At 35.7% G+C, this 27716-nt stretch overlaps 1 protein-coding gene across 20 annotated transcripts in view; it reads left to right on the top strand.

Moving 5' to 3' along the window:
• The window catches only part of PTPRD (protein tyrosine phosphatase receptor type D), a 467311-nt gene that overhangs the window by 154430 nt on the left and 285165 nt on the right, over window positions 1-27716 (top strand). For all 20 annotated transcript variants that reach the window (XM_080372008.1, XM_080372009.1, XM_080372005.1 and 17 more), the window contains exon 2: window positions 19034-19201. In XM_080372008.1, the coding sequence (XP_080228134.1) occupies window positions 19117-19201 (85 nt within the window). In that variant the 5' untranslated portion in view covers window positions 19034-19116. The remainder of the gene's footprint in view (window positions 1-19033; window positions 19202-27716) is intronic.

Raw genomic sequence — 27716 nt, 5'->3', positions numbered from 1 at the left:
GTTCATATATACCTCCCTGCATGCTTTTTTACCTAGTAATCTCGATGTTTGTGGTCAACTGTGCCATACTATGTGCAAGTAGCAGATTAGCACTTATGAAGCAATTTTGTTTCTGCCAAACTTGGAAGTTAAAGCCATTTACAATTCAGGTGAGAAGAAACATCATTCGACACCAGACAGACTATTTCAGTTTGATTTTGATTGTTACTTTAGCTTTCTAAATTTAAATAGATTTTTGGACATGTTAAATAAAAACTGAGAAAACTTTAATTAAGAAGATGTCAAGACAGAAGTTTTCCATTTTTGAAAAAGGTATTTATATTATGTTCTCCCAGTCTAAGACTGACAGTGACATTAAACCATGAACTGTTCTGATTTACTGAATCTACTGGCGGGTTTTCTTCAGGCTGGAGAGCGGATCAGTCTTACTCTTTTTCTTCGCTGTAAACTAAATAAAGCCTTTTAAGTCTGCAAGGATAGCACTGTTCTTTTCTATTTTACAGTGGGAGGAGAAAATCAGAGAAACTAGCTATCTGTCAGCCTCAAATACTGATTTAAAACTAAATTATGCAAAGCTCATTTTATAACTTTTAGCTTTTATAAATGACTGGGTACTATGGTAAAAGTACATTTATGAAAGCCCTTACTGTCCTCTCAGATGAGTATCTGAACTATCTCAAAAGACCGTGTTGTGATTTTGTGGCATAATATAAAGAATACTTAGGACATTTTACTCTCAGCCTTGTTTTTCTGAGTGATAGATAGCATCCTTTGTCTCAGACCACTTTCTTCTTAGTTTTCCAACAAAATTAGAGTTGGTTTTGATTTTAATTGAGTAGACTACTGCTGAGGTTTGGTGTGAGATCTTTTAAGGAAGTGTGTAGTTTTTACAAAGTGATTAGCAGTACTTCAATGCTGACATTGTTAAAATAATTTGGATCAGACCATTCTACTCACATAATTCACCTTTTGTCATTTTAGTGTGCTCAGATTTCTACTGTTAAGGAGGTTTCACGTTTGCAGTTATTGCTTGCTGCCGTGAGCAAAAGCATTCTTTCCAAGGTTTCTCCCAAGCCTTTACTGTTAAGGTTTGGGTGATTTGTTGTTGGGGTTGTGTTGGGTTGTGTTGATTTTGGTTTTGTGTTTGTGTGTGTGTCTGTGTGTGTGTCTCTGTCTCTCTGTCTCTGTCTGTCTGTCTCTGTGCTTCTCTCAGTGCTTGTCTGTGTGTGTCTCTGTGTGTGTCTCCGTGTGCCTGTGTGTCTGTGTGTGTCAGTGGTTTGGATCTATCTTTTTTTACTTTTCATAGGAAACTCCAAGACTGACATCAGGTATACCAAGGGGATTTATTTATTCCTGAAATGCAGAAGGTCATTAGATACCCTTTAATGCTTTCTCTAAGATTGATGATCAGCAAATTTGGGAAACTTAGTGTCTTGTTAGCTCATTCTTACAAGAAAGTCCTCCTTCAGTAGCTTCTCTGTGTTCAGTTATTTGCACTTGGTGCTAATTTAGGTTTTGACACTAGTGTATATGTTAAATGTGAATCACTGAGTTTTTCTGAGGAAAAACTCTCTTAGAAAATTTTAGCATATGACTAAGTGATTAATTAAAAGTAGAAAACAATGCTTTTAAGAGTCTGCCTCCTGCTTGTGAAATAATTAGGCAACATTAGATTAAGAATCAAATCTGTAAAAGGCACAAATGACATGAATTGAAAATTCTATTCTGTAACTATAGGTAAAATGTTCAGAATTTACTATCAAGTTAATATGAAAACATGATTTAAAAATACATTTTTTACTGAATTCTAATCTGTTTTCTGATACCCATTATATTGTGAGATTCTTTTAAAACATCCCTTCTAAAATAGTGTGGTTTTTTACAGTAGCAAAGAATAGTGGAAATAGATATGATTTAATTTGGGCTAAAAGGCTGCAATGTATTGGGGTTCTGTGGGAGCATGTTTTTTCTGTAGTTGCTAAACAAATAATGGAAGTTGGTCAGCCAGCTTAATTTCATTCTTTACTTTTAGAGCATAGCCTTATTCACTGGATTTTTCATTCAGCATTTTCTTACCTATATCCTTTAAAATAAGGGATAAACTAAAGCCACTGTGTAATAACCTTTGAAAGCTTCCATCATTTAACCAGTCCTGGAGATCATGTTTTATGATAAACAAAGTGTTGCTCTACAACAGACAATTGGCAGAACACATCTTTTCAAACCATTTAATTGTGGATTGCTAGTTTTGTTTGCTACAAAAAGATGAGTTTGTGTACACTTGCCACAGTTAGGGAATTTTTTCCCCTCAATTTTTTGGAGTTCTGGGCAGGCTGTAATTTTTACAAAATCTGTGAACAAAACATGTTTACAATAAGCTCCATGAGTAAATATCGAGTTTTACAAATAATAATATGCAGTGATTCACATTCTACTCTTCACATTTTTTAAAATTATATTATGTGGTCATTAAACTGGTGTTTTCCTTACTAGTTTGTTTATGCTGTGTATTATTATGAATACTGAAAAAATGCAGTACTATTTCAAGTTTTCTGTCATTGTCATTACAGTATGAGTTTGGATTTTGGGGAGCAAGGATGTTACTTTACTTTTTTGGAATTTAATGCTAATAAAATCAAAGCAAGACTGAAAGAAACTCTTAAATCAAGAGTCCATTCTTCCTTTGGTTCTATGATTTATGTTTGTTAAAGTTAGCCTGTGTTCTTCACAGCCTAGTTTATTTCCAAGGCATTGATATTTACTCCAGAATATTTCTGCTGCAATATTACAACTGTAGCCAGTAATAAAATGAGGAAAATGCCCAAATACATTAAAATGTATCTGTCTGTTGTCATAAAGGTATGTCCCAATCCATTAACATTTTTTTTACTATTATAATTTTTCCACTATATTTTATTATGATTGTTAATAAGGATTAATTTGATATTAATAGTTTAGAAAAAATGTATAAACCAGAATTTTACAAATTTGAATGAGCAACGTTCTATATTTTACAGGTAATGATACAACTTCAAGCTGTCTATATTCAATATGTCCTTTTAAAAATTAGAAATATTTTTCAGTTTCATCTTTAATCCTTCTAAAGGACTTCTTGGGGTTGTTTTGTATTTGTGCCAGTTTAGATCTAGGAATGAATTTCTACTTCTTACAGACATGCATTATCTAAGATCCTTTACCTGAATAGTGGCCTACAGAGAAGAGAGAGGCATAGAACTTTGGCTACCATTCCAGACATTCTAAATGAGACTTCTGTCTCTCTTTTTCTAAAAAAAGTAGTTAGTAATGCCTGTTTCTTACAACATCTTCCACTGACAGAGTTAAAATTAAGGAAGTTTTCCCTCTTCCCTATTAGAATGTTTACATTACCTTAGGTCACTCGATGGTTTTTTGAGGCTTTTCCTGATTTAGTTGCAGAGGGAATAGGTATTAAGAAAGGGAATGTGTCTAAGTCTTTTTTTCATAGGCTGGAAACCTCTGTGCTTTTACATTCACCTGTGGGAAGAAGTATATAAAAAGGAAGGATCATAAGCATTAAGTGAGGTGGTAGTAAAGCCTTTATCAAATGGAGGTCTGTCAGGATTCCTACACCACATATTTAACAATTATCCTTAAAATGCCGATGTAAAACTATAAGGTGCATATGTATTTAGGTTTTTATGTAATAAATATATAGCAGGTAAATAATAAGTTTGATTAGTTATTTGCAATATATTTAATTTATAAGAATTTATATCATATATATATAAATAAATCTATATGTAAGAGATAATTATATATACACCTTGTAGTTTTACAATGTAATTTTTAGGAAAATTATTAAATATAATGTAAATAGACATGTATGTTTATATACACATCACTTCCATTTCTTGTCTGTGCCATCTGCTGTCATGTCACGGTCAGCTGATAAAAATTCAACAGACCATTCATGTTCTTTGGAATGAGAACATAGTAGAAGCACTCTGGAGAATCATCCAAAAAGAACTGCTAACAAAAGCAGGTGCAGTGTGTAAGAGGTAATATTTACCAGATTCAGTCCACTACAATTTTCCTTGTTTGAAGGACATGTAATACATCTTTTGAATATAGCTTTGTGTCTGCCTTTTTCATCATGTCAGGCTTGGGCAGTGAATATTGTGAACTGCAGATAATTTCTCTGAGACAGAGTGAGCTCTGCCATGAGGGCAATCTACATCCTGGTCTGTCATCTGCACTTCAAGTTTTACAATAAACCAGTGATTTTACTATGACTGAGTGATCTAAAAAGTTTTGACCCTGAAACAAATGCCTTTTCTGTAGTGGTTTTTAAATTTTATTCTGATGATGTAAGAATGTATAAGTAAACATGTCTACATATAAATATATATCTATGTGTAAAAATACAGCCTCACCACATACATACTCCAGGCATCAACAAAAACTCTGATTTAGTGTCTGACTCAAAAGAGACATGCTGAAGTAACCTTAAGGAAAAGGTAAAGTTGCCTTTTTAGTTCCCAGTTTATTAGAAGAGCTGATTGACTTTGTGTGCCTCCACCGTGACAGAAGAAAGTCTTGCTAATACATCTACTTTTTTCATATTATAAGGTCTACAAGAATGTCAGGAAAAAAGCATCAGTCGGTCAAATAGGTTGTGTTGTCAAAAGCCTGACTTATACTTGGTCCACTAATTCCTACCTATTGCAGTATAGGTGGTGAAGTCTGACATCCCATTACAGAGTGGACATGCAAGTGTTTTCAGGTGGGGGCAATAAAAATTTACTGAAAGATACGTTTTCAAAGGAAATGACTGTAGTTTTTAATACTTAATAGGAAGTTCCCGTGCCTTTCCTTAAAAGTGTAACTGTTTTAAATGCGAAGAGTGGCAGTCATCACTCAGGATCTAGAGAACTTGCCTCCTGGGAGTCCGTGGAGGCATCAGACAGTTTACAACAGCTGCTTAATCATTATGGTTTGTTTTGATGTTTACTGGCCTTGCTGTGACTAGGTGGAGTATTTGGTATCTTAGATTCAGTTGGAGTCAGGGTCCAATGTTAAGTCTATGATACTAGAATAGGAAAGAATCCCTTTTCAGGAGAGTATTTACACATGTAGTGTTTGCTCATGATGTGTTTCCTTGGAGATCCATTAATCCGTAATTCACATAAATTCCACTGATGATGGCACAGGAGTAGACACCATTTTATGTGTGTGCAGTTGGATATTGTTACAGAAAAATAGTATACCTGATGTGTATGCTGGTATTTTAATCTCTAAACATGTAAACAGTAGAAATTACTTCAAATAAAATTTCACAGTCCCCAATTCCCTCCTTTCTATAGTATATTTTTAAATGTGCCTAATTTCCAAGGGATTTCAGTGTCTAAGGCCTCTTGAGTATCACTGTGAGGAAAAGGTAGGAACCACTGAGGATGGTAGCAATGGTTATGTAGTTAAAAGACTACTTCAGAGAAAAGGAAGTAAGAAACAGGGCAGAGTGTCAGCAGATTATTTTTTTAACTGTACCTCTGTAACAAAACAGTTGTAGGAAATGGAAAACATAATAAAATTGTTGAAGTAATTTAAGTAATATTTAAAGAAATGGGAATGTGAGTAATAATACTGTACACCAACAATTTCTGCGTGAGACTTAGGATGCGTTGCTTTAAACTTTCTCTAACAAGTTTGTGAATGAATTTTCACATTTATAAATTTATTTCAGTGGTAATTCTGTGCAGTGGTCTGGATTACCATGATATAAATTGATTCTAAGTGTGAGGATCAGGTATCAGCATAAGATTATTTATTTTTTATTCTCAATGAACTTCAGGAAGTCTTATCTCCACCTATTGGGAGAGGTTTAGAAAAAAAACAGCACAATATTTGTTTGAACTCATTTGATAAAGGTTTGCATCTCAGTTAGCATTTATCTCTTGCTAGATTCCAACATCAATTCCAAATCAGATGGCTGTTTGGACTGTGAAGTACATGTGCTTATTTGAGATCTCAACTGCAGAAATAAAGGCAGCTTTTTAGATAAAAATGAACAAATGATTACATCAATACAATCAAATACATTCCTGAACCCACAGACAAGGTGTAGAGTGAACTCTGTATGAATACATTCAAGCCATCCTCCAATATTCATTGCAAAATTTTGGTACTTCAGTAAGTAAGTATACATCTTTGTCCTAGATCTCAAGCAGTCTCTGGCACAAAGACTGGTGAAAGTTTGGGGCTTTCATTACACCATTTCAGATAAAGTTGTTTGATGTTGAAGTGTCTGTGTGACATGACTAAAGTAAAGTATGTGGACTTCTTACATTCTTAGTTTTTTAGATATGCTAAAAAGGAAAAAAAAAAAACAAAACAAAAAACAAACAACCATGAACAAAGAAGAGGTGAATTACCTAAAATGAAAAAATAGCGATTTGCATTTACTTCATACTTGAAGAAGTTGACTTACAAAAAATAAAAGTAATGGTTGAAGCAAATTTTTTATTTTTTGGTTCTGGAGACTGAAAAGGCAATAGTCACATGATTTGTGAAGCTAGTCCTGGGTTCCACAATGCTAATAACTAGAAAATGACTTGTGTGATGAAAAGTTTCTAACATAGGGTAAGGTAACTGTGCACTCTGTGGACATCAAAAAGATGATAGGCTCATCTACAGGTACCTGAACAAACATGTTTGGATTTTATGTCTGTTTAAGACACAAAGCATATCTACTTTTTTTCTATTCCGTGTCTTTTAACCTGTGAGCTGCATGTATCTGTTTATACAGGCACCTTTAGCCTTCTGCTGGCAGCAGTGATGGATCTATTTTATGACATAATAAGATTGAGGAATTTTGGTTCTGGATATCAAAGGGTTAGAGATTGCTTGGAATGTATCCTTACATTTTGTCACTTGATCCATTTGTTTCTGTCATTCTAATTTGAAAATAATTAAATAAATACATAACTCTCCTGTCAATAGTGTATGTTCCAGCATCTGAGGTGAGGAAGCAATACAAACTAATACAACATCTTGACAACTGCGTAAGTTTCTTCAGTAGAAAACCACTGTTTAAAATTGATGGCATGCTGCAGCATGCAGAGTACTAAGGAAAGGAAATATTTATAGGTTTTTCTCCTGACTTCTGACCCTTAAAATTAAAGCACTTTCTCCACCCTCTCAATTGCTCTTAAACTTCAGGAAAAAAAGAGTTGCTTTTTCAGCAGAAATTTGTTTTAACAGTATTAAGGTGATGCAGGTGGCTTCTAAAGACAATAATATACATAAAAGAGTCTGAAACATTAGCTCAAATTTCATCATGCCCCCAAAATTTGTTTGCCGTTTTTATATATGCTGCTAAAGTTATGCAGAAAATCCGTATTGTGGTAGCTTTCTTTACACTTTTTTTTTTTTTTTTTAACCAAAGAAGTACAGTTGGAAAGGGTTTTGAAAGTTTTCTGTTGACTAAATGACAAGGTCCCTAAGTCATTCACAACTGTATACTTCAAATGAGGCTTTTCAAAATATTGAAAAATTGGTTACAGCTGGCTTCACACCGACAGTTGAAAATAAAACTCCCATACCAGTCATAACTAGAAATTCAATTTAGCTTATGCACAAGTGAAAAGCAACAAACATAGTTTCTTTCCAAAGAGGTGGCAGTGCTGTCAGAACTTCTAAGCTGACTTTCATGCACTGATAATTAAAAAAATAAATTAAAAAAATAAAAATATCAAAACAAAATCTTTAACTGGAAAATACATACTGCCTTTATAATGAGGTATTTCAAAGCTGTAATTGAGCATTTCGTTATAAAGATGCTAATCAATACAGAACAATACCCCTGGGACAGCACACATGCCCAGAGATACAACAGTTATAATAGAAATGCAGCGGAAACTTTGCAGGGTTAGCATTAGCTGCTCAGGCATTACTGTTTTAAAAGATGAAACCTATTGCAGTGTTCCATGTACAACTTCAGGCTCATCTTGTAGATATATTGAAAAAATAGATACTTTATCATCAGTATAAATTATCAGAATGCATTATTTCAAAAAATAAATAAGCTTTTCTGCATCTAGGCAGATTCTTAGGTAAAACAAATTACTCTGAGTAAAGGGAATCGGAAGAGGAATTGTCTTTGTAGGTTATTTTGTGGGGGTTGGGTGGTTTGGTGTTTTTTTTTCTTTTTTTTTTTTTTTTTAAATTTCTGAAATGTCATTATTTGCAGCTCCTTCTAAAATTCTCTGTTGAGATTTTCTCTCTGTGGGGCAGTGCTAACACTCCAGCAGGAATGGTTGATTCCTGAGTAACCACTGCCATTTTCAGCCCTCTTTCATAGTGTAATGTGCACAGCTTTGGGGTTTCCTCAGGAGACTGGCAGCCAGTCTTGTGGCATGGAGACTGTTGAGACAGGGCTTCCTGTGGAATTTGGGTATTGCTGTCAGATCAGTGGCATCTTTATGGTGAGGGAGCACAGTAATTTTTATCTGCCAGTGTTTGGGAAGCAGTGTTGTGGTAACACAAAAGCTAATGGTGCTAATACAGAGAATTCCATAAAACTACACAGCATGTTTTCCCCAAGTATAATAAATAGTGTTATTTCACATTCTAATGAGAGAATTAATGCAAGCCGAGTCTTTGAAAATTCTGAAATATTTCAATGGGACTGTCTGAAGGCTTAAAGTTCCTGTGTACTTTCTTACAGGACACTAGCTTTTGTGATGACAGCATGTGGTATTTTGTACTTTGATTTCTGGTACAAAGCACCAGTGTAAAATTCTAAAATGTTTTTTTGGTAGCCACCTACATGAAATCTTAATATTTGGTTAGTTCTGGCTAAATATAAGGAAGTGTGTACATGAGGCTAGGTGTTTTCTTTAGTTTGAATGTCATAGCAGTATGTTTACAGACAAATACTTTCCAGCTAGAAATGAAAAAGCAGAAGTCCTGGAAGTCTTTGCATATAAGGCATGTGTCTGAAAGGCAGATAGGTTGTCTCTTCTGTCTTTTGATACAAACGTGAACTCAGCTGATCTGTTCCTTTTTTGATTGTGTGCGTGCATGTGTGTAATGTTCTTAAACCTTCTTGCTGTGCAGATGTTGTGCTTTGCTCCTTGTTAAATGCATTGCTTTGTCTTGTATCTGTCTTTTTTTATTCTTTCTGATGCTATTATCAAAGACTTTGAAAGACAGAGAGCTCTAACTTAAAACACCATCGTTTATGTTTTCTCAGCTATGTATTTTTTTATAAAAGGTGACAAACATAATTAGGATAACCTCCCTTCTGTGTCCTATCTTCAGTCAGTTTGTTTCTCATTCCATTTGAGTATTCGTTTAGAAGACACACTATCAACAGTGCCTACAGTTTAGTTATCTCACCAGTTTAATCTTTTATAACTTTTCTCTGATTTGTCTTGCTAATTTAAAAGGAAGATATAGCACATTGCCTGCTTCAGAAACTGTGTCATGTTCGTAACTAGTGAGAGAGGTGATTCAGCATAGTATGTATATAAGCCAGTAGTATGTATGAAGTTCTTTAGCAGAATGAAACTACTGCAGTATGTGGGGAGGGAAACAATTCTTGCTAAATATGCTGTCACCTTGTATAATATTGTTGTGGATGTGCATAACCTGTCCATGTCACAATGTGCTATTGGTATCTATGTTACAGCAATATTTTCATAGCTGTATAGAGTACATTTCAAATTTATTCTTTCTTATACCCTTTATGAAAATAGTGTTCATTTAGGAAGGTAGAATATATTCTTACTTTCTTACTGAGAACTGACCGAAAGAGGCCACAAAAGAAGCTGAAGTTTACATAATGTCAATACGCAACTGACACATTAGAAATTATCACCTTGTTGCTAAGGTCGGCACGTCTGGAAGAGAGTAAAGTCACTGTTTTTCTTTAATATCAACCCAAAACTATGAGTGCTTGGGAAACTGTTGCAAGATATAGATTTGAAATGTTTCCTGAGAAGGACATGAAAACACTGAAGAATATATGAAATATGTATAATGTATTTTCGTCTATTCTAGCAGTCTGTAACAGAGCTGTAAGAGGGTGAACGACAGGTCTAACAGGGATATCTTTTTATTATCACATTCTTGTAGCTAAGACATTTGAGTGCTAAGTTGCCTGGACGAAACAATGTGAATGAAAACTCTGGGTATAGAAGCTGCACCATTTAAAAGCACAGAGGAAACTTTATTTAAAAAATGAGAAATGACTGCATGTGTACTAATTAATGCTTTGTATGATCACTAACTGTTAGATTGTTAAAATAGTAATAGGTTATGATGGAAATGTTTTGTCGTTTTCAGTTTGCTTTCTAAAACAAATACAAGAGATCTGTGGGGATACAATATTTCTGCTTCTCACTTTCCATTTGAAGGGGCTTGAGGTATAGGTTCTAAGAAGCACCTGAACTGCCACTTCAAGTGGCCATTCTAAGCCACTCATTTCTGCTAATTACAGATAAAGCTGTAGTTTTTAATATGGTTTGTAAAGAAAAACACATTTTGAATCATGCTGTCTGGGCCTGCTCATGATTTTACAATTTTATTTAGTATCCAAACTGGTTTGTCTACATTATGACATCAATTTGGTATCTAGAAGTATAACAAGTGGTATTTGCCTTAGTAGTGAAGCTTCTAATGATAAAATATCAGTAGGCTTTGTTGACTTTTTTTTTTCAGAGTTCATAGCATGACTTTTTCTTTGAGGGTAATAAAAAATACTGACTTAAAAAGAAATTTTGTAGTTCTCATTTTTTTTCCAAAAGAGGAACTGTGGACAACTGTGTGTTGTTATGCCATATCTTAGAATGGGATATGCATAATACTTCTATTGCTTGAGGAAGTTTTTGTACTTTATTATCAAATAATTTTATAATGCCAACTACTTTTGAAAAATAACCATTTCAGCTCTCCATCTCTTCCTCTAATACGATTGTATTGCCGTCAGCAACATTATAATAAAGTGCAGTCAGGCTAAACTAGCTGCAGCTGGATTACTGTCCTGTGTGTACTGCAAATTCACTGTCTCAGTCAGTCATGCTTCAATCTGATTAGGCAACAAGTGTATTGGATAGCATTGAAACAAAACTATGAAGTGAAAAGGAAAAAGAGAAGCCATAAAGGAAGAAATTGCAGGGTAATATAATAGATAAAAGATGCCTTGCAATGCAGGAAGTCATATTTGACGTGTTAGCTGCAGACCTGCAAATTTATTTCTAGGTTTATTTTAGTATTTGTCGTACCCAGTATGCTTCAACCAGATCCTAAAGATGAGGCCCAACCTGAATGTTTCACAATTTCAATGCTGGAAAGACACAGAAGAGTCAAAATTCTTTTGTAACTGCTAGCTTTTTAGATGCAAGCAATGTTAGCAAGCCTGTGTCATGTGCATAGCAGTGGAGTTGTAGGATCATTCTCATTACTAGGTTGTCCAAATGCCTAGCTCTGGGAGGAAGCAAGCCACTAGACAATGCTGACTCTGACAGTAACGGGGGTCCCAGAAATCAGCTGCTCATTGTTCAGTATAGCTGTTCTCATTAGGAGTGGTACTTTTCTGCAGGACTTCGAGAAGCATCTGCTTGAAAGCTGGTTTTGGAGCTTGTTATCCTGGGAGTGTCTGATGAGTATGTAGTGTATGGCCCAGTGGCTTTATAAACATTTTGGTATGTGGCTCACATGCTCATAGGTTTTAGCTTGTCCTAGAAGGTGGTAGCTGCACAGCTCCAGTGTTGCTCAAGTAATGCAATAAACAGCAAAAGAAGACTTTAACAAAACTGTCTATGGCAGATAGTCTGGTACAAGTGATTTGCTCTTTAGTTTTTTGTTCTTTTGAGACAAAGGCAGAAATCACTCTGTAAATGTTTTTGTGTATAAATAGTCATTGTATTTGTTCTTAAGCCAAACTCTGGAGGAAAACAATTGTTAGACTCATAGAATCATGGAATCATGTTGGTTGGAAAAGACATTTAAGATAATCAAATCTGTTAATGTAACACTGCCAAGTCCACCACTGTATTGTGTCCCGAAGCACCACATCTACAGTTGCTACCTGCAGGAATGGTAACTCAAACACTTTCCTGGGCAATCTGTTGCAATGCTTGACAACCCTTTCAAAGATGAAATATTTCCTCATACCCAAAGCCTCCTCTGGTGTAACTTGAGGCCAGTTCTTCTTGTCCTATCACTTGTTCCTTGGGAGGTGAAAACAACACTCACCTCCCTACTGCCACCCACTTGAAGGGGACTTTCAGGTAGTAGTTTACTATAAGATCTCTCCTCAGCCTCCTTTTCTCCAGGCTTAACAATGCCAGTTCCCTCAGCCCCTTCTCACTGGACTTGTTCTCTAGACCCTTCACCAGTTCATTGCTCTTCTTTGGATGCTCTCCAACACCTCAATGTCTTTCTTGTAGCGAGTGGCCTGCAATTGAACACAGTGTTCAAGGTGTGGCTTCACTGAGTACAGTGTCTGTACTCAGTGAAGTACTGAGTACAGGCCTGTTGGATAAAAGTTAATTAGAAATTTGCTGTTTTCCAGGGTAGTGTTTACTTTTTCTAAATACAGAAAAATAGATATTCTACAAACGTTGTGTATTTTTCACTATTTCTCTTCTGTGGCTGATGAAAGAATGTAATAGTACAGATTAACCCAGATCCCTCCCCTCCCCTCCCCTCCCCTCCCCTCCCCTCCCCTCCCCTCCCCTCCCCTCCCCTCCCCTCCCCTCCCCTCCCCTCCCCTCCCCTCCCCTCCCCTCCCCTCCCCTCCCCTCCCCTCCCCTCCCCTCCCCTCCCCTCCCCTCCCCTCCCCTCTTTCTTTTGGTTCTTTTGGTTCTTTTGGTTCTTTTGGTTCTTTTGGTTCTTTTGGTTCTTTTGGTTCTTTTGGTCTTTATTTTTTTCTTTTTCCTTTTTTTTTTTTTAATTGAGTCAGAACAGGGTTTGCTTGCTTTAATTTCTCATGTGGGCAAAGTAAGAGCTGGACTGTTTCAGGGTAACTATAGCTATGTAATTTACAGGGCTCTTGAGTGACAGTAGTCAAGACAGAGGGTATTGGCAGAGTGTGTTTTTCAGGCAAGAAGTCAGTCTTAGTAGGAGAAGTTTCATCTGTCTGTTTCACCTGTTATCTGTAGCTTTGTAGCTTGATTTAAATTCTTAGCACAGATTCTCAACAATGTGTTGCTTCAATATGCATTGACAGATAACACGTCAATGTTTTTATCCTCTAGCAAGGCTATTTTCATCTCAGGAATTCAGCTGTTGTGAGCACCATAGCTTTTTTTTTTTTTTTTATCTGTTATTTGGGAGGCACAGAGTTAAAAATGCACGATGCTCTAGTGAATTATTTCTGCACTATGAGTAGGAAAAGTTCTCAATCTCCAGAAGTGACTTAAGATGGCAGAAGTTTGTAAGCATTGAGGTACATGACAACTTACAAATTGCTGTTTAGTTCATGATTTGGAATGTGAGTGAAGCTGCATAAAGATGAAATTAGGCGGAGTTTTTTTGTGTGTGGTTTAAGGTTACATACGAACATCAGTATTTCTGTAAGTAAAAAAATACTTCTAAACAACATTCTCCATGAGAAGAACAAATCTGTGATGCAGTATTTAATGTAATTTGCTGTTGTTGAATTAATGTATTTACTAAATTAATTTAATTTATCTATTTCCTTTATTTCTTCAGTTATTGAAATACCATTTTCAGTTCAGCATGGTAACAGAATAATCCTTGCTGAAGTCCAGAACAGAATTACAGTGTAGAATCAGATTGAATGCATGAAGTTGTTTAATACAAGCGAAATTCCGCCTATCGCTGCAACTCAGTGGTGCTCTTACAGTGATGTAGTTCAAAGGCCTTCTTGAGATCAGAAACCTGCTGTTCCAGGGTTGGTGCTCACTTGTGATGGAATAACAGTAATAGAGGAATTCAGGAATGACTGAGGACGATTAAGGTGTATTGTTATCCAGGGACTGATAAAATGAAGCTTTGAAACACTCAACACATCTGTCTTTTAAATTTTCTTACTCATGTGTTTGCATTTTGGCTTATTTTAAGAATAAAAAAATGAAGGAAGCGTAGAACTTCTCCAGCAGGTCAACAATGAAAACTTTTATCAAGTTTAATCAATAAAAGAGCAATGTAAATGTAGAACTTCTAACAATTTCCCTCATTGCTTTGGAAAATACATTTATTTCCCTTTAAAAGACATTGTTTTACCAAGAGGTATTTCTGAATTTATTTTGGTTAAACAGCTTATAAGCATTAATTTTATTTCCTATTATTTCTAGTAATAATTCAGCTGTCAGTCAGGTTTTTGCAGCCAAGATTTGTCTATGAAATCTGTTTATTTTCTTCTTTAAGGAGGGATCTTGATTGATATGCAAAGATGTGAAGTATTGGTACTTTTTCCTTTACTTGATTCTAGTAATGTTTCAAATTTCTTTTTTGTTTCTCTTCACTTGCATATGTATGGTATTAGAAATCTGTGGCTAGGGAATGGATGTAATTTAGGATTGTGGGTGTGATGAATGTAGAAACAGAATGTAAACACAGTCTTCTCTTTCGTTCTTTGCCTGTCGCTTGTTCTTAAAGAAACTTTTTTTAAAAAAAACAAAAAACAACAAAAAAACACAAGTAAGATGTATCCAGTTTTCTTGTAAGTCCTTGTGGCAGACCAGAGATGGCCAGGAACTAAAATTCTATCTCTGAACAGATTCAAACTTCAGAAAAGTTTAATTACAACTCCTGTTTGTTTAGTAGCACAAATTAGTTCTCATATTTTCACTTTCCAGTATTCCAGAATTTTCTGTTACTGGATTTTTTTTCCATGTTGCTTCCTGTATCTGCTATGACTTCTTTTCTGTCTGTGTTCAAGCCTCTTCCGAGAGCTCTTCCCTGCTGTTAAATTTCTGTTAAGTTATCAAGTGTTTACATGCACATACAGGCATGGAAAAGCAAGCAGATCAATAAAATTAGTGTTTACTTTTTTAATTCTAAGACTTGCCTTCAGGTAAGCATTTTCTATAACTTTAACTGTCTTGGTCCAGGGAGCATCTCCTCCTGAGTGCTCTGTTAGGACCTAAACGATTATTTTTGGTACTAAAAGTGTCCTGGTTTCATCTGGAATAGAGTTAATTCTCTTCTTAGTAGCTGGTGCAGTGCTGTGTTTTGCATTTGGTGTGAGAACAATGTTGATAGCACATGGATGGTTTTGGTTATTGCTGGGTAACATTTATACGAAGTCAAGGACCTTCCAGTTTCTTGGGCCCTGCCAGCCAGAGGGTTGGAGGGGCACGGGAAACTGGGAGGGGACACAGCCAGGACAGGTGACCTGAACTGGCCGAAGGAGTAGTCCATACCATGGGATGTCATGCTGAGTATATAAACTGAGGGGAATTGGCTGGGGCTGGCTTCTTGAGGATGGGTTGGGGGCATCCGTCGGTGTGTGGTGAGCCATTGTATTGTGTGTCACTTTGGGTTTTTTTTTTCCTCCTGTCCCTTTGGATTTTATTCCTCTCCTCTTTTCCCTCCTTTTCATTATAATTGTTGTTGTTATTATTTTATCTTATTTCAATTATTAAATTGTTCTTATCTCAGCACTTGAGTTTTACCTTTTTTCCTGACTCTCCTCCCCATCCCTCAGGGGTGGAGGGTGGTGGAGTGAGCAAGCTGCTGCATGGTAGTTAGTTGTTGGCTGTGGTTAAGCCATGACATAAAGTAAACTGCAGGGAAGTAGTTCAGTGTTCAGATGTTTCATTCACCCAGTTGATCCTTTTGAGGATAATTGGTGAATGTGCCCATGCCTAGGTGCTATCATCTCCTGTACCCCAACTGAGGAGAATTCTTTTGTGTCTCTGCACTGAACACTCTGGGGGCCTGAATGTCTCTGCTTTTACTGATCTTATTGGTAGATACCACTAATCAGAGAAAATCTATGCTCTTACTTACGAGTGGGCTAATGAAAGTTATATTACCTAGTTTTCACTTCGTTTTCACCTTTTTATTAACAACTTTTTTGTCTGAGGAAGATACGAAAATTGGTTGTGGAAGAAATTATTCATAGGTAGTTTTCTGGAGATGATCTAAGATTATTTAATACAGTAGTTATGCAGTACTTACCCTAAAACAAAACCAGCTTTTATTAAAGCTTCACAAAGAGAGGTTTTTTTTAATCACTATTGATTTCTCTGTAGCTATTGTGCTCAGTTTTCTACCAAGAAGTCTCATCTTTCTGCACTGGTGCATTGTGAATGCTGTACCAGGCTGCTAAGAGCAGCCTCACTCCAAATTCACTCTGTGAGACAAATGTTGGTGCTCTGTGGAAGAGGCGAGTATGACCTGGTGCCTCAAATGTTGTTTGTGTTTTCACTGTCACTGGTACCACACTTTGGATGTAACAAACCACTGTCAGGAAGAAATAGAAAAGGGAAGAGACTACCTCATTTAAGAATTTATAATGCATTAGATGAAAATTTTACTTTGGAATTAGGGTAGCTTGATTTAGAAGTTAATATGTGTTTGATAATTGCATTTAGTCTTTGTAAGGAATTGCATTTCCATGTTAGTTTTCACAAATAAAGTATAGACCTACATACCAGATGATTATGATCTCAGGATTGGTATAATTTACAGTAGCAGCGTCCCTGGCGGAAACTTTGCTTTTTTGTAGGTAAAGCTGAGGCAGACTTGTGTGGAGAGGCTTGATAGCACCTGATTTTCTCTTGGTTTGCTTCTCTTTAGTATTATTAGCTCATCATCTGCATGCCTCTACTAACAGTGCATCTTCAGCTCACTGGAAAGAAAAAGGACCCACCCTCCAGCTTTATTCAAGTGCTTCTGTATATTTAACTTAAAAACCTAGAAGCTAGCTATGGATGCATAGGCCAGTGAAGAGAAAATAAGAGGCAAGGGGGTCTGCTGGAAACCTTAGTGTGTCTTTCAGGTTAGCTGGAGCCATGAAACTTGAAAGCAGCAAAGAAAGGAAGTACTGAGGGTTTTGCTTTTTATCATTGAAGTGATACTGAGTATCACCTTCAAGGCAGAGGCAATGAATGCAGTATTCCCAACTGCTTCTATGTGAATTTAGAGAGAATGGAATGTCAATCTAATTATTTTTTTTTAAAAAAAAAAAAGCTCCTTTTTTTTCTCACCCTTTTCTTTGTTGGGTTTTGTGATCCATCCCTTCATTTGCAGACAGGTAATAGAGGATAAAAGCATATTCACATATTAGGATCATGAGATTTTTAAAATTCCCCTTTTTTTTTTTTCTCCAAGTAACTAATAATACTTTCTCTTTTAGATACCACATCTAATATTTTGATGGGAATGTTTGTAATGTGTCAAAATAATCCCCAGTGCTCTGTTAAAAAGACATTTCTGTAAAACAAGCACGTTTTTGGTTACCTTTTTCCCCCTCCTCTGTTCCCCTTATTAATTATCAGTGTTGTTTCAACTCCACTTCCTCCTCTGCTAAAGGGAGCAGTTTATGGTTCAGATACAAATCTTAGTACCCATCACATTTCTGCCATTTACCTTCATGTGTCAGCTAGCGTGTTTGCATGCCAATAAAGAGATAAAATTTTATTCACAAGGGAGCTGTCTTTGGAGACAGTTCAGGGCTCCCTTGTAATTCCTGCAGTCTATAAGAAGCAGAATCAAAATCACCTCTTCCTTGAGAGTACATTTCATATATCTCCATCCTTGTGAGAGCATTGGAATCATTATGTAGCAGTTGGCTCTGATACTCTTGCACAGACTCAAATTGAGTCCGACAGGACTATTGTCTCATGGACTTCGTTGTCATTTGAAATGCTGGCATGAAGATGGTAGCAATGAAAGGGGGGAGATGGTGTCTTCAGCACTTTGCCTATGAAGATTTCTTAGATTTGTATTTTTTGATGGCAGCAGCTGATTCAAAAGATAGTTTTATAAAAGAGATTCATAACAGCTGTAGATTTCTGCCAGCTGCTCATGTCTTTTCTTCCTTGAGTAGATTTCTTTGAGTGTCACACCATACTGTAAAATGCACTCTTTATATCACCCACAAATCTGTAAGATCTTTCTTGTGGAATGGTAATTAGTATAATTTTTTCTCCACCCTTTTGTTTTTTATCTTTACTTCATGGAAACCACTCGTGTGGTAACAAAAAAGATAGTATCAAACTTGCCAAAGCTTACGTGTTGCAGACCCTTTGAAAAGTAAAATTACATGTCAGTGTTATTTTAGTGATGTCAGGCTATTTGGGGATATCTCTAGTGTTCCCTGTGAGAGGGAAAAATATTTTTATATTCTTTAATATATGTTATTGTTTAGGTGTGGTAAATTTGGACAAGAATGAGACACTTCAGGTACCTGAGCTCTAATGCTCCCTGTGTGTCATATTAAATTATGCATCATAATAAATGAGTTGGACTGAATTGGATTCTCAGCCATTTCTTCAATGCTGAATTTCTGTTGGGTATATATCAGATATGTACAGGAAATCACAACAGGAATTGTAACCTCTGATACCTATGTCTAGATTTCATGTCTAGCTTTAAGAACATCTCATGAAGCAGATTTTTCTGTGTTATTCTTACCAGATGCCAGAGCATCAGCTCCCAGTATGCTGCTTGCAAGTGGACTTCTTATTCTGGATATTGAATCCACTTTGATTCCCTTCTTGCAACATGTGTGTTCCAGCGATGTGTTTTACTTAAACTTTGTCAACAATTAAGGTCTTGTGATTCAGAAGGTTCTGTTGAATATGACAAAAGATCCAGGGTGTGAGAGATGCTTGATTATGGTAGAAAAGGTGCACTGAGAAATATGTTGGATCAGTGCTAACATATACCCTACCTTGAATCTTCTGGTATATGCCAGTAGTCTGAAATGAATCAAGCTTACTCTTCTTTCTCACTTACACTTTTGCCCTTTAAAATTGTTTTGCCTCAAATTGTGAATGCTCAAAAAAACCCAGAAAATCTCTGCCCTGTTCTTGCTAACTGTATTTTTCTCTTTTTCTTATCTGTTCCACAGGCTCTGAAAATACTTCATCTGAAATTTCAGACCGGACAGACTCCCAGTGGCTTCTAAGCCAGTGAGGAAAAGGCCGCCAAAGCATGCTGGTGCCAAGCTGTCAGATGATGCACGTAGTCAGGACAATGGTGGTGCTCCTGTGCTTGCTACTCTATACTGATGCTGAAAGTAAGCTTATTATTCATTTGCACTTTTTTTTCTCACCTGGTGGTTTCTAAGGGTCTCAGAACGAGTCTCCTTTTGAGTAATTCTTAAAACACTGCAAGGTCCATTCTAGATCACGGCTGGTGTTCGAAGATGATTATTTGTGCAGCGTCCTTACTATTTTTCTTCTTAATGCGCCTTAAGCAACTAATGGTTCCATCTCAGATGGTGAAGATTATTGCCACAAAGTTACATAGTCAAAATGAAGACCAACCTTGCTTACCCCAGGCATTGGTCAAATCCCTTAAAAAATCTTCATTCTTTGAATATTTCTTTCTTAACTTTGGTTTTAAAAAACAACAAAAAACCCCCACCAGAAACTGCAAAAAAACCAAGATACCACTCCCAAATTAATATCCAGTCCAATTAAAATTTCAGGCCTTTTGTAACTGCCACAACAGTTGTTCTAATCTATTTTTTTCCAACAGCTGTCACAGAATACAGTAGCCAAACAAATCAAGCAGAACTGACAACTTAATAGCTGGCCTAAATGTGTGACAATTCAGTGAGAAAAAGCACCTATGTTTACTTGTACCGATGGGAAACTTGTGTTTTGGTCAATTAGTTTACCTATTAATGAGAAGATAATATCTTCTTTTTCGTTAGGAAATCGTTAAGTCTGCCTTGTTTACATGTGTTCATTCTCCCCAGCTGTCCTGTGTCTTCTTGCAGAAGTAATGTGCAAATGAGAAAAGCCATTTGCTTTCTACCTGTTGACCTACAGGTTTACTAAAGCTGGCTGTTCGTTACATGCTACAAGCTGACTGTTAACGTTCCGTTGATTGAGGGGTATTTTCCTATTGAATCTTCCTGACTATGCAAATACATCACCAGTGAATAACTGTTTCAGCTCTGACTTTTGAAGACTTTCACACTTCTATGTAAAAAACAAAGGAGCGGTTGTTTTAAGTAGGAATACACAAGAATAAACCCGGTGTTAGTCAGATAAATCAGTTCTCAGGAAATATATTGAAGAGTTCCTTACTACTCTACTTATCACCTGAAGCCTAGGTATACTAAACTACAACAATGAAAAAGGTACAAAGTCTTTCCACTTCCATGTGTAGTAAGACTTCTTCCTTTTAACTGTAGCTCTATGAAAGTGAAATAAATAAATAAATACAGAGAAAACATGTATGTTTGTCCAGTACTGGCAGCTGAGGTTTTTTGGCCTCTGTCCAGGTAACTACTGACCAGCTGGGGTGATTGTGTCTAAGGTGAAGCCAAAGGACATTTTAACACTTTATTCAGCAAATAATTCATGGGGAAGTTGGCCCATGCATTGGATGTTTCTGCAGTTGTAGTATTCCACCTATTTTAAAAGTAAATTCTGTGCTTAGGAAACAGATTTTTAGAAACTGGTACATTTTTTCTGCTTCAGATAATGGAGGGTCTAACCTGTGGGGGAGTATTGTTTTGGTAACCCAAAATGAGTGTCAATTTGCAAAAAAGACAATTCAAACACTAGAAACTCATTTGTTACTCCTGTACTTATGAGAGAAAAGTATAGTTTCTGTAACCATGTTATGTTAAACAGAAGGTTCCCTCTTTCATCATTCTCTGTGAGGAAGGAGGACAGGTTTTTTTGAAGGTTACTATGGATTTTACTTCAAAATTGGCTGGTGTCAGGATATAGTTTTCAGATTCAATTTTCTAAATCTACTGTATTACACTTACTCTTTTTTTTTTTATTTTAAGTAGCGTCAGACAAAATAGAGGTCAACTATTTGCCTTTGCTGGCTAGAACTTTGCTGGAAGTAGTGTTGCTAGAATCTATGGAGTGTCACATGAAGAATAAAGGTTGTAAGATGCACAAAGATCGTCTTTTTGTGGGAGTTACTTTCCATGAAACTGGCTTGGACAGCAAGATGCAGTCTTAAAATAGACTAAGAAAGAGTAAAAATTATATATTAATAAATATTACTACTAATTAATAGTAAGTAGTGTTTTCAAGGGCAGATTATTAATAATCTTATTCTTTACAGGACTAGTGTACTATCTTGACTGGAGAACAAAGCAAAGGTCTTTTCAAGATAACAGATCAATTACTTTTTTTTTCTATTCCTTTTAGACACTATTTTATACAACACTGTCATATTATGTGATCATTATTAGTTTCATGTTAAAAACATCAGTTATGTTGACAGATAATACATGAAGAGTGCTGTTATTGTAAGTTAAAAACACCCCACCCTGAATACCACTGACTGTCTTTCACAAATCAGCTGATCTGTGCTGAAGGAACTCACAATAGCCAGTACTTTTTAATTTTGTGTATTTGTCTTTGTAAGTGGTAGATATTACTAGGCAGAGTTACAAGAATAGAAGGCAGCCAAGCAAAGATACATTAGGTTATCTTCTTGGAGGGATTTATAATGTTGCAATATCATCTATGGTTAATTCTTAGTATCTATTGTATCTTGTTATTAGCCAATAGGAGGAAGACAATGACAATTTAAAAATACTTACAAATGAAAAAATCAGGAAGATTTTTTAAAAAAGTTAAAATATTGGAAATTTCAGCTAAGAAAAAGTTGAGAAATACTGCTAGGATTTTGGAACTAAAGTATAATGGAATAATAATGCTACTTTTTCCCCCTTTATTTTCTTTCATTCTTTAAAAGAAATAGAAATTATTTAAGACAAATTCATTTGTGCTATCCAAGTCTTAGGTCAGAGTCTCTGTTAAGATATTGCAGAATAGAGAATAAGCAGACAATGATGCTAAGAACTTGTAGATTTGATATCTTGCTTTACTATTTCTGTATTTTCTTAATGAGAGAACTGAGCAGGAAAGTATAACTTTCTAAGAACAGAAGTGCAGGTTCGCTTCATTTAAAAATAGTGTTGATTTGTTTAGAATGTTGAAAGAATGTCTACTTCTGTTGGTCTTTCGTGTATTTTTGTTGTTAAGAGCTTTTGCCATGGTGGGTAGTGGTACTGTGAAATGCAGGGAGTGAACTCTCACATGTACCAGGTGAATATGAAATGGTCGCTTTAAATAGGCTTTTATTGGCTAGTTTTTATTTTACAGGAAAAGGCTTATCCTTTGAAATTACCTTTATTTTCTGTTTACTACTAATAGAAGGTGTTACCGAGAAATTGCATGAAAGCCCAGAGTCTGTATAAATTAATATAGTCCTTTTTACAATGTGAACTTTACAGTTGAATGATTTTTCAGCTTTGTACATCCTTTCCTACATTCCTTTTCTTTCCAAGGATTTATAGAAAGAACTGGACTGGAAAGGTGTCGCAGCACTCTCCAAACTAGCTGGCTGCAACAAGGTCTTTTACTGTCACATACCAACACACTCTTCATGCCAATCCCTCTACTGCCTTCTCCTTGTCTCACCTCATCCAGGACATGTGTCCTCTCTCTACTTCTTCCTCAGCTGCTCTCTCTTCATTGGCTCTCAGCCACTTAACAGAACCCGCCACACCTGCACCTTATCTACACTGGCCAACCCACTGGCCCTGAAGCCAGCCCACAGTTGTGTATTATCAATGCTAATTAACCCAGCTTCATTCCTATACAGAGAGAGAAAAATCTAATGCCAGATTTTGTTCATTTGCATTGACTTGGTTAAAATTTCAATTAAAAGGTTGTGATACCCCTTACACAGACCAAAGATGCTTCTGATAGCTAGATGTCAATGCACTATCTCCTATATCTAGTCAGATTTAATTATTTAAATCCCTTTACAATACAGTTCTGAAACCATACAGCATATTCCTTTCTCTTAATTTATGAGATTAAAGAAAAAGACTATGATTGTCAAGTAATTAATAGACACAGATTTTTAAGTCACATGAATATTGATATATATATATATACAAATGGTAGACATTATACAGTATGAATTAAATTGTGTGCTGTGTATGTGTTTATGTGATTCCACATAATACTGCAGTAATGCTGTGAGTTCTAAATAATGTTTTCTGTTGTACCAATCTAAAAGAGGAGCACTCTGAGAGTCACAGTAACATTTTACTCTTCCACTGAATTTCTACAGACATAGTTGTTTTATTGGCTGAGTGAGAGAGAGGATCAGTGAGTCTCTGGTGTGCAGACACACAGAAAGATGATTGACTTGCATGATTAGGTCTTCTGCTAGTTCCTGCTGTGCTGGAGTTGGTCTGCCCTCTGCTTTCAGAGATACTGCTCCAGTTTTATAGCTTTCTGTAAAGCGTTCCGGACCCTAGTGTTGTCCAGGGCTCTTGAACTTCTTCACTAACATTTGCAGGTCTACTATATTATGTTTTTGTGGTGAGAAGCAGCTGAGACAAAGGGGACAATTTTTTTGTCTTTTGTTAGTCTGTCACCATGGAAAAAACATACCTCCTTTTTTATGTTCATCATTTTTATGTGGCTAGCACCAAGATACTACGGAAGATATATGACATTGCTGCTGCATTGTATTCTTCCCAAAGTAACAGCAAATGGATAAGGAACTCTTCCGATCTCACTGTGAGTGAGATCCAAGTAGCAAGCCTTCTTCATGCTTTTGAAGTGATTCCCAATGGTACTCCTTAGTATGTCTCTCCTGTTTACAAACTACCCTTACAGCTGAGGGACAGAATGAGACATCTTTGTTCCTCTCTATCATTGTGAAGGACACCAAGCTCTGAAGTGTGTTTGCACAGGCTGATAAATGCTTCTGTGGCCACCACTCAAAAGGGATACAGGATGGAAATGCCAAAAAACCCTTCCCTGGTTGACTGGATGAGTGCATCATGCCCCTTACACATGTGACCAAGATGTGATTCTTACTGTTAATCCAGAAACTAAGCTTATGCTTGATTGAACAAAGTAAGCAAAATTGAAAAGTAACAAAATTACCTCTGCTGCTTTACTTTTTATTGTTAAAGTGTTATTTGTAAGTTTAAGAAGTGAGAAATCTTGAGGAATATGATTTTTTTTTTTTAGTTGCCTCCATTTATTTTTGGTATTTGTAGCTTCTGTGTACACTGTGAGAGGATATTACAGAATATGCTGAGGAAGGAAAATATTATTTAGCCTTCTTATTTGTAGAAGGACAGTCTGCTAGCTCACAGTGTTTATCATTGGCTGCCTTGTTCTCAGTGGTGTAGATGGCAAATGTTTTAAGGCAATACTTATCTACATCTACTGAGAAATTAGTAATATCACATTGTCATAAAAAGTACTGGCTTTTTGTGTTCTCTAAATGAACTTTCAAAATAGTATCTACTTAATGGTATTCTACTAGAAGCTTTCTGCAGGTTTGTCTCATAACAAGAAGCGTATATGTCTCAGAGATTCTTATGTAACAGAATTCTTTTCGTACTATGGAATATGATATACTATTGTCTGTTTCTGACCTCTGTAATGATGAGGTGTCAAGTTAATCACTGAGCTCAAGGAAATATACAAAATATAAAATGTTTTTAAAATATTTATTTCTGGTTTTTCTTAGTGTCTCAGCTTTTGAAATTCAAGAGTTTAATTTATATTAAAAGAACAAAATAATTTTCTGGAGATATTCTGCATCCTACTTTTCAGTAATTAAATCTGCTCTCACAGCACACAATGTGTTCCTTCTCTACCCCAAGAAAGGCCTAGTAACTAGCACTTCCAAATTCTCAGCTGTGTTCAAATAATTTTGTCTGTTTAATTCTTTTCCTTCATTCTTGGTTACATAGCTTCTGCTCTGACAATTTGCTTTTGCTGCTTCTTTTGTGATACTCTTTCAGAAGGGAACCCGCAATTCTTCATTCAGTAAAAGTGGTTGAGCTGACTATCAAAAGACAAACAGAAATACTTACCATAAACAATATCAGTACTGTAACTTGCTTCCATTCCCACTTGTTTGAGATGTGAATAATGCTTATTTCACTCTCTGTCTCATGATACATATATGTCATTTAGCATCATGTTGTCTAAGAAAAAAGGCTTCACAATCTTCTCTAGACCAGGATCCAGAAGGGCTAGAACTTTTAACAAATTTTGGGATGATTGAAACAAACTAATATTTAAATAGGACCTAAATATGGTTGTTTACTATTAATGAAATCAAACATAAGGTGGCTATTTTTCCTCTTCCCCCCTTCCCCCGTTCCATTTAATACCTTTATTTTGTTTTTTAAAGAAGACCTGTTTTTTTCCCTGTCAATACCATTCTTCCATTAAAAACTAAACTAAAATAAAATAAAAAGTTTTTTGGCAAACTGAAATACATCCATGCAGCCCACATTGACTTTTTTTCCTAAGTACTTGTATACAACACTAAACTAACCTAAATAGATCTTCCAAAGTAATTATATTGCATAAAGTAATTATCTTACAGTAAGTCTTGCTACTGGACACACGTGGTTTACACTAAAAAAACCCAATATGCTGGAATAGCTTCATAAACACTATATGCAGACAAGCCCAACATAGAAATTATTTACTTCTTAGTATGTGCTTCTTTGGTAATTGTGAATAAATTTCTGTCAGACTAGATTCAGATTTAAACTCTGACATCTTAAAAAAAAAGATTCTTTCAATTACTGCTTTCAGTTGCGGGCAGTAGCAAGATCTTGTAAAATCCAAACACAAAATCTTAGTGTTCTTTATTGATACTTTTTTACTATGATCAATCTTTATATCTTAGTGCTGAGAGCATCCATTTTGTGTAAGATATAGCCCTTTGTTTACCTTGTTTTTTCTTTTAATAATTGTGATGTATGCAAAGTAGTTTAGATATGGACTGCCTTTTCAGGTAAAAAAAAAAAAAAAAAAAAAAAAAAGACTTTCAGTTTTGTTTTATATTTTTTGCAGGAAATTTTATATGTTCTCTACATTCTCTACAGTTCAACCTTAGGACATTTTCCAGTTGATTTTACAAAAAAGAATTATATAGTATTACAAGAGAATTTTATCTAGCACTTCTTAAATATAATATTAAAATATGTCAATAATGTCTTAGAGAAAAGTGAGACAGCTAGTTATACCAAACCATTCAAGATATCTTCATTTTGCAGTGCAGCAAAGTGAAGGATTTGGAATATATATGATGTTTGAGATGGAGAATTGAGGGAAGTGAAAAGAGTATATGAGCATTCCAAACATACTAACTTAGTTACAGAAGCTACAGTTATTACAGATGTTTGCATATATCAGGATTTATCCAACCCTTATTTTTCAAGTCCATACACTAAAGCAAATTTGAATAATTTAATTCCAGGAGTATACATAATTACCACCATATATGTTTAACTTGCTTAAAATTATCAACAGCAAAATTGATACCTGCTTGAGGACTATAGTTTTCTAATTCATGTAATTTTTAAGAAGGCGTTTGGGTTATCTCTAAATGTATACATAACAAAACATTTCAACATTTAATATGAAGAAAAGATTTATGTGTATTTCATGAAGTGTAGATTCAGAATTAAATATAGTTTACCAGGGCTTTGAACTGCAGAATAAACTGAAGAACAACTATGGAATGATTCTCCTGAACATTTTTGTAAGTTTAGCTCTGCAGCTTTGAAGATTACTTCTGTGTGTCTTTCACAGCTGCTGTTAATTTAGGTAATTGCAGGCCACTACCTCTCCAAAGCAGAACACTGAACAGAGCTGAGTTGAAGCTCCAGAGTTCTTAGAAGCCTTTAAGCCCTGGCAACATTGTTGACTGTAGAGGCAGTGAAGTCTCCTCAGTTACGAAAGCCCTGTAACTTTTGGGTTTTCTGGAGCATGTATTAAACTGGAGTCAGGAAACCCAAGGTCTCCAGTCTTTCCAGACACCAGGAAATCTAGATAAGGGAACTGTATTTTACTGGCCCAGCAGAGTTGGACAAAACCAAATCATTTAGATTAATGTCAACTGTTAAAAGAAAGTGTTTCCGGAGAAACTTCAGAATGGGTAACTATCTCACTGTCTGCAGTTCCCTGCAGCATCAGTAATAACCAGTGGCAGATAAAGGAATGTGGGTCATTAATATTCCCTTGTCAAAACTGGCAGGGAATTCCAATGTGTCTGTGTTTGCTAGATTGCTTAAGAACATGTCTACATATCTTAAACGTTTATTAGTATGTATCATAGTCTTAATATAGGAGCAGTTCTTAGCAAAAAAGAAAGGAGAAACCATATAGAAATTTTAGATGTTTTTAGGCTATACACAGCACAAGAATTGCTGTGGTCTTTTACAATATTTTCACTCCTTATCTGAGGTTTAACCCTCAGTGGCTGAAACGGAGATAAAATCTTGAGTAGCAGCATCTGTTTTAGTAGTGAATTTCTGACAATATATTTAGCAAAATATAAAGACCTGAAAATAGGAAGATCACCATTGACTTTTGTTTCAATCCTATCTTTCAGGAAGCTACACACACATACCCACCCATACACCCCAATTACTGATGTATAGGATCTTTCTGTCTTAAATAGTATCTTCTTCAAGCTGTATTTATCAAAATAGTTATGAAAAAAAAATAATTCTTCCAAAGTTTTAGGATTTTTTTATTAACTGTTGG

Source organism: Falco punctatus (genome assembly GCF_963210335.1).
Source record: "Falco punctatus genome assembly, chromosome: Z".
NCBI classification, from domain to species: Eukaryota; Metazoa; Chordata; class Aves; order Falconiformes; family Falconidae; genus Falco; species Falco punctatus.
Note: the sequence above shows the minus strand (reverse complement) of the source record. Positions and strands in the feature narration are given on the sequence as shown.